This window comes from Miscanthus floridulus, chromosome 19, assembly GCF_019320115.1.
Source record: "Miscanthus floridulus cultivar M001 chromosome 19, ASM1932011v1, whole genome shotgun sequence".
Lineage (NCBI taxonomy): Eukaryota > Viridiplantae > Streptophyta > Magnoliopsida > Poales > Poaceae > Miscanthus > Miscanthus floridulus.
Window position 1 is genome coordinate 80,907,176 of NC_089598.1, and position 6,466 is coordinate 80,913,641.

The 6,466-nt window shown below is 53.0% G+C and overlaps 1 protein-coding gene across 1 annotated transcript; it reads right to left on the reverse strand.

The window, feature by feature from the left end:
• Positions 1-809: 809 nt before the first annotated feature.
• Positions 810-5,331, reverse strand: LOC136527079 (beta-galactosidase 9-like). The gene is made up of 11 exons (XM_066519699.1): positions 4,211-5,331; positions 3,692-3,780; positions 3,451-3,556; positions 3,234-3,321; positions 2,989-3,107; positions 2,559-2,893; positions 2,333-2,442; positions 2,096-2,205; positions 1,845-1,955; positions 1,660-1,761; positions 810-1,562 (listed from the first exon to the last, which is right to left on the reverse strand). Exons 1-11 carry the CDS (start codon positions 4,898-4,900, stop codon positions 1,248-1,250), a joined length of 2,175 nt encoding a protein of 724 aa, XP_066375796.1. The 5' UTR covers positions 4,901-5,331; the 3' UTR covers positions 810-1,247.
• Between the last annotated feature and the right edge of the window lie 1,135 nt (positions 5,332-6,466).

A 6,466-nucleotide genomic window follows, 5' to 3' on the forward strand; every position in this document is an offset into this window, starting at 1 on the left:
GATATATATCAGCCACTCAGCCAGGACTAAAAAGAAGGCGCACGATGGCACGAACAACGAACAAGCAGCACGGGCAATCGCGAAACCCTTTTTCTAGCGTGCGGTGCCAACCGCCAGAATTATTGACGTGGACGTGCCATCGGCACAGCATGCAAAATCGGTTGCCTTGCCTGACGAGACGTTTGGTCGACCCACCGGGCACCACCATGTACGCCCAGTTCGCTTCGAGGAATTTTGAAGGAATCTGAAGCGCTTCGAGGAATTTTGGAGGAATCTGGATGAATTTAAAGAAATTTATGAGAGAAAAACATTGTTCCGAATGAAAAAAGAAGCGGATCAAGCCGGATTTAAGGGCACGCGAACGAGCGTAGTATCATCCTAAGGCCGTTATGCAAACGCAAGTACATGGACGATGGATGCAATGCAAGCTGCAACTGCGAGCCGACATGTGTAATACATGCCATGGTGGTTGGGTGAAGATAGGAATTGGTCACCAACTCCTCAATCTAGCCAGAGTCAGCCAAATACTACTCCGTACTAAACAACTTTGTGCTAACTGCAGGCTTCTCCTGTCAGGAGACTGGACCAGTCTAGGGCTCCAGGCGTTTCTCAAGAGGGAGCTCAGTGACACTGGGAGTGAGCACCTGGCAGTTGCAAGCAGTGGTTACTGATCTTTCATCCCTAGGTCTGATTTCAACTGTTTCATCATTGTTTGCATAATTCAATGGGTCGGGATAAAGGAAGTTCAAGGAAAAAAAAAGGAAGTTCAAGGAAAAAAAGCAAGTTCAAGGAAATAAAGGACCAAGATGTGCGAAAAAGAATCATTATTTCTCTTGTACCATTCACACAATAAGGTATCATACATAATTGTAGGAATAAATAATAACCCCATTTACAACCCAATGTTGAAAATTTCTACTAAGAAAATGAAGTCTGTGAGATCCATGCAGACTGCAGAACAAAATTATTCTACTAATACCCAAGAGCTGACTTGTATACCGGCCGGCCTTTAGCTGCAGTTCCTGCAGCCGTGCCGACGACGACGCCCAACTCCAAGAACAGATCTCCAATAAATACCACCCTTTTAAATCTGTATACGTACGTATAGTGAGCACGAATTGTGTCCGTATGTACGCCGTATCTATAGATACCGTATGAGCAAGAAAGAATTGGTGTCATGTGTGTGTGCCCTCCCTTCTCTAATTCTCTTCCCAGCAAATTATTCACAACTTGATCTCCATTTCCGATCATGTCGTCCTAGTGACCAGCTTGACTCCGGACAGATCGCCGCCGAACTCCTCGAGCACCACCAGCAGGTTGCCGCTGGGGTTGAGCCAGGAGCGCGGGACGTGGTAGTACCTCTGGGAGATGTCGCCGCAGCCGGTCTGGCACTTGGTCTCGCTGTACGTCCCCGTGTAGCCGCAGCCGCCGCAGCTGCCGCCGGAGGCCTTGTACGACCAGTACCGCCCGACGTGGTGGCCGTTCACCCACGCCTGGCCCTTCCCCATGCTGCCCATGTCCAGGGCCACCGGCGCGGTGCCGGACGGCGCGTTGAAGTAGGCCTGAAGACGATCACAGTCACACACGCACGTGGTTTCAGAAATGGGAGCCTTGTTACGTGTGGTGGGTGGCAAAGTAGAGATCATGTAGACCACTGACCTTGTGCCATGTCAAGGGTTGCTTCCCGGCGGCGCCGCCCCACTCGACGGACGAGCTCCCGGCGACGGAGTGCACGCCCAGCGACTCGCCGTGCAGGCCGATCTGCGTGCGCGGCGAGATCAGTCAGTCAGTGTGTGTGTCTAGGTTCAGACTTCAGAGTAACAGAGCAAATGAGCAGCTGGTACCTGGTACGTCCATTTCTGGTTGCTGAGGTCCCTCTTCCCCTCGTTCAGGCCGGACAGCGTCACCGGACCGAGCACGCCGACGTTCCACTCCTCGTAATGGGTGCCCTGGTTCTGCAGGGTCACCAAACACAGGAGGTTGCACATGTTAAGTTTCAGGCTTATTACAGGTAGTCAGAGCTCTGAAATTCTAGAAGAAGAAGAAGAGTGCAATGACGAGATGATTGATGAATCTGAATTTCCGGTGAGCTTACAGGGAGGCCGACTGCTGCGCTGAGGATGGAGATCTTGTTGCTGCCCTGCCACATCTTCACGTACCCGCTGTATGTCAGCTTCGGGCTGTCGTAGCCGCCATACGCGGCGCCTGCCATTGAACAACACCAAGAAATGTTTCATCAGTAAATAAACGGGGCGATGCAATATTGGTATGGGTTGCAGTTGCAGAGAGATGCAGTTCTGAAAGAAGAACAAGATTCAGACGGAGACGGTACCGTAGGACTGGCCGTTGACGAACACCTGCAGGGCGTGGCCGGCGGAGTAGATGGTCAGCTGCGGCCACTGTCCGGACTTCAAGAACTGCTCGTTCGAGTTGATGTTCACGCTGCATTGAAACATTCAGAGGTCAGCACGCAGAGATCGACCATATAACTGCTGTGTTCATCAGAGACAGAGAGAAGTGGAGGAGGAAAGGCTCAGTTCAGGGATGCCATCACTCACTAGGTGGTGTACCACAGGTAGTCTGACTTGTCCCACGTCATGCTGAGCTGCTCCACCAGGCCGTCCTTGGTGAAGGCGCGGTCGTCCATTGAGTTGGTGACCTCGCTGTACGACTGCCACGAGAAGCCGCCCACGGGGCTCATCCTCGCCGGCGCCGACGGCTCGCTCACCGTCGCCGTGTTGAACACGGCGGTCTTGCAGTCCGGCAGCACGCTGATGGACCAAGCCGGGAGGTCGTAGCGCCGCCCGTTGAACACCACCCGCGACGCGGCGTTGGTGTGGTAGTTGGACAGGAACGCCGCGCAGGCGCCGCTGCTCGACTTGAACACGTACGCCTGAAAACACAGCTCATCAGCTCCATTCCATGAGCAACTCTGGAAGTCTCGGTACATTTTTGAGAGGGTTCTGGCTCTGACAGAATTTGGCCGACCTTCTCGTAGTTCCCGATGGACTGGATGGTGGGGTCTCCGGAGACCAGCGCCGGCTCGGCTTGCTTGATGGCCTTGTGCAGGTCCCTCAGGTGACTCCATTTCGGCTGCCTCAGCAGACCTGAACATGCCATGGTTTTCAGAGTTTCAGTTACAGACGGACCATGAGACATTCAGAACAATCTACTGCTTTTCTTCCTCTTATTAACTGTCACATACTGAAACTGAAACTATCATGGAGGCCTACCGTATTCGTCGATCGGCGCATCGTAATCGTAGCTGGTGGCGATGAACGGCCCGCCGGAGGTGCGGTCGAAGTTGGTGCCTCCATGGTACTGAAGAAACAAAGCACATGCTAATTAAACATCATTATCCTTTTAGAAATCAAGCATCCTACTCATGTGACTTGACTGATCCATGTGGCAGCTCAGCTGGAGCCAGCCAGCCCAGTGACTCACACTCACCATGTAGTAATTGACGAAGGAGCCGCCCTTCTGGATGAAGCGCGCCACGGCGAAGGCCATGTCCTCCACCGGCCGGTGCGGCACCGCGCCACCGAACGCCGTGAACCTGAACGCATTTTGGTTTCATTCACGGCGATCTAAGCTGGATGCTATGTTGCTATAGTAGAATTTTGTTTTTTCGACGTGCCAAGAAATTCACTGCTGTTTCATTCATCATTGAAAAAGATTCAGTAAGAATTACCAGCCGGTCCAGGCCTCGGTCCACATGGTAGGCTTGCTGTTGGAGTTGGGGCTGAAGTAGTCGCAGTAGAAGCCGTTGCAGGTGTTGATCTGAAGCCATGATCAGCATTTCCCAAGTAGAGGATGGATTAAGGTAGGATAATTCAAAGATAGTAAGGTAATTAAAGAATCTACATCTAGCAAATAGTAAAATTCAAAGATAATTGAAGTAGCAGTATGCCAGTATGAAATGGGACAGGCATAAGCATAATATTGTTTGGCCGCAGCAAGCAAAGCAAATGTTGCCAGCTGGAAAAGAGGGACCGCGCGCGGCAGCGATTGATGTCCTAACGACGACGACGACGAAGAGAGAGAGAGAGAGAGAGGGAGAGAGCGATCGAGGTGGTTGATTAGCGCGTCTTAACGGCGAACGCGACAGATTAATTGGCCGATATATCAACCGAATTAACCACCGCGGGAGCGGGAACGGCAGTGGAGCGGTTGAACAAACTAGATCGAGTAGTGAAGTTTTCTAATTTACCACGGGGTCCGGTGCGTCGTCCTGCTTGCACATGACCCATGGCACGCCGGCGCCGGTGGCGACAGCCATCTTGGCTGCCCAGCTGGCGTAGGGCTTGGCGCCGCCGCCCATGACGGACTCCATGGGCCCGTACTCGTTCTCCACCTGCGCCAGGATGATGGGGCCACCCTGCCACTCGAAGAGCCCCTCCGACTTCATCATCGACACGATCTTCTCCACGAACGTCTGCATCGCCGCCTTGAATGGCGCGTTGTCGGTGCGGAAGCTGATGCCGGGGACGTACTTGAGCCACACGGGGAAGCCGCCGAAGTTCCACTCGGCGCAGACGTAGGGCCCGATGCGGAGGTGCACGTAGAGCCCCGCCTGCTTGGCGAGCTTGACGAAGCGGACGAGGTCGTAGCGGTCGCCGAAGTAGTACTGCCCCTGCACGGGCTCGTGCCCGTTCCAGAACACGTACGTCTGGACCACGTCCAGGCCGCCGTCCTTGGCCTTCTGGAGCAGGTCCGGCCACATCTCGGGGGTGCTGCGCGGGTAGTGGATGGACCCCGAGATGAGGATCCGGCGCTGCCCGTTGATCACCACGGCCCTGTGGTCGTACGACACCGCCGCATTGGCTGGGGACGGCACGATGATGATGGCCGCCGCCGCCAGCAGGGCCGGCAGGGCCAGGAGGAGCATGCCGCCGGACATGCTCTCCCTCCCTGTTGTTCTCGGCTTCTCGGAGGGAGGCCGCAATGGCAGTGGACGGGAGGAGGGAGGAGGAGGGAGGGAGTGGGAGAGGATGGAAAGGGGTGGTGCTGGTGAGCTTGCTTATATCTGAGCTAGGCTACCTCTGCTGGCTGATGAGTGGGAATGCGTTCCTGGTTTCCGATTCTTTTACCTGCTGCGCCGCGCTTTTGATCTTTTTCCTGCCCTCGCTTTTGGATCTGCTAGTGCTTGTAGTGTTTACCGTTGGACGAGTGCGCAAGCAAAAGCAAGAACCAAGAAGAGCCAAGAGATGGGAGAAGAGTGGTGGAGTGGTGAAGCGAGAAGCGGAAAGCCGAAGCAGAGAAGGTAGAAGAAGGAAGAGGGAGGCCTCTCTGCCAGCACTGACTCTGCAGTGGAGGGAAAGGACAGAGGAGCCCTGGACCCCCTGGGGTTCAAAGCTGAACACTTGAACAAGGAGAAGAGGGTTGGGCCCACCCCAGTTCCTCTAATTCTTTTTCCTTTTTCCTTGTGGAGCGAGTGAATGTGGCTAGCAGGCTAGGTACTTATTTTTCCTTCCAAACTGAGGATTTTTTTCTTCTTTTTTTAAAGTTCACTGCCGGTGGATTTCATCATCAAATAAGGGCATGTTTGGGGTCGATGTTACACCCTAAATCATTTACAAAAATATGTCATGAGCATTATGTTTATGTATTAATGCATGTGATAGAATGTGTAGATAAATTTCTTATAACTTAAAATAATCAATAAAAATATTAAACGAAAGTTGATTCAATAGTTCATGTATATCAATTAGGGTTTAAAACTAATTTTTAGTGAACATAAATGCTATAGAACATGTGTGTGATACTTAAATAAAGCTCGAAGTATAAACTTTGTAGATGACAGTGAAATACTTGCTGTCGAAAAATGATATTACTAGCTAATATTTCCACTAGCATAGAAATCGCAAATTGAAATCAAATTCAGCTCGAAATTTTTTAACTTTGTCAACAGCTAGACATTGCTATGTTTAGCAATTTATTTTGAGAGATTGGGTTAAGGGGTGGTGTAGTGTTATAGCTCGATTTGGTAGTCTCATGTGCTATCTTGAGCATGATGAAGATGGTTTAGGTCTAGAAGCAACCGTTAAGTTTTTATGGTCGCTTTAAAATTCATGCACGACACGGTTTCGGGCTGGTTGGCCGCGTGGGCGCGATCACCACGCTCGGGTGCTCGCTGTGGCTGCCTCTGGCCTGGCTATGGCTCGCCTGCCGCCGGCCCCGTCGCGCAGAGCTGCTGTCGCCCGCCGCGCCACAACGAAGCCACTACCGTCGCTATCACCTCGCCGTTGCGTCCGCCCACTGCTGCCTCACCGCGCTGTCGACCCGCCTCGCCCTGCGACGCTGCCACTGCCGTCGCATCGTCGTCGCGTCCGTGCTTGTCTGCTGCATCTCTGCGCTGCTGCGGCCTAGTGCGTTGCCGCCTCTGCCGCGCGCACGTGGTCGGGCTCGACGTCGCCTTGTCATTAATGACACTACGACCACACGGGCCATGCCTGTCGGGAGCACG

What these genes read in the sequence shown, in the direction of transcription:
- LOC136527079 (XM_066519699.1), bottom strand. Translation starts at nt 4,900, where the DNA reads ATGTCCGGCGGCATGCTCCTCCTGGCCCTGCCGGCCCTGCTGGCGGCG. An exon ending in CGTCAACGGCCAGTCCTACG is followed by an intron (nt 2,206 to 2,332) that starts GTACCGTCTCCG and finishes GTTCAATGGCAG; the next exon opens with GCGCCGCGTATGGCGGCTAC. An exon ending in ACCAGAAATGGACGTACCAG is followed by an intron (nt 1,762 to 1,844) that starts GTACCAGCTGCT and finishes CCGCGCACGCAG; the next exon opens with ATCGGCCTGCACGGCGAGTC.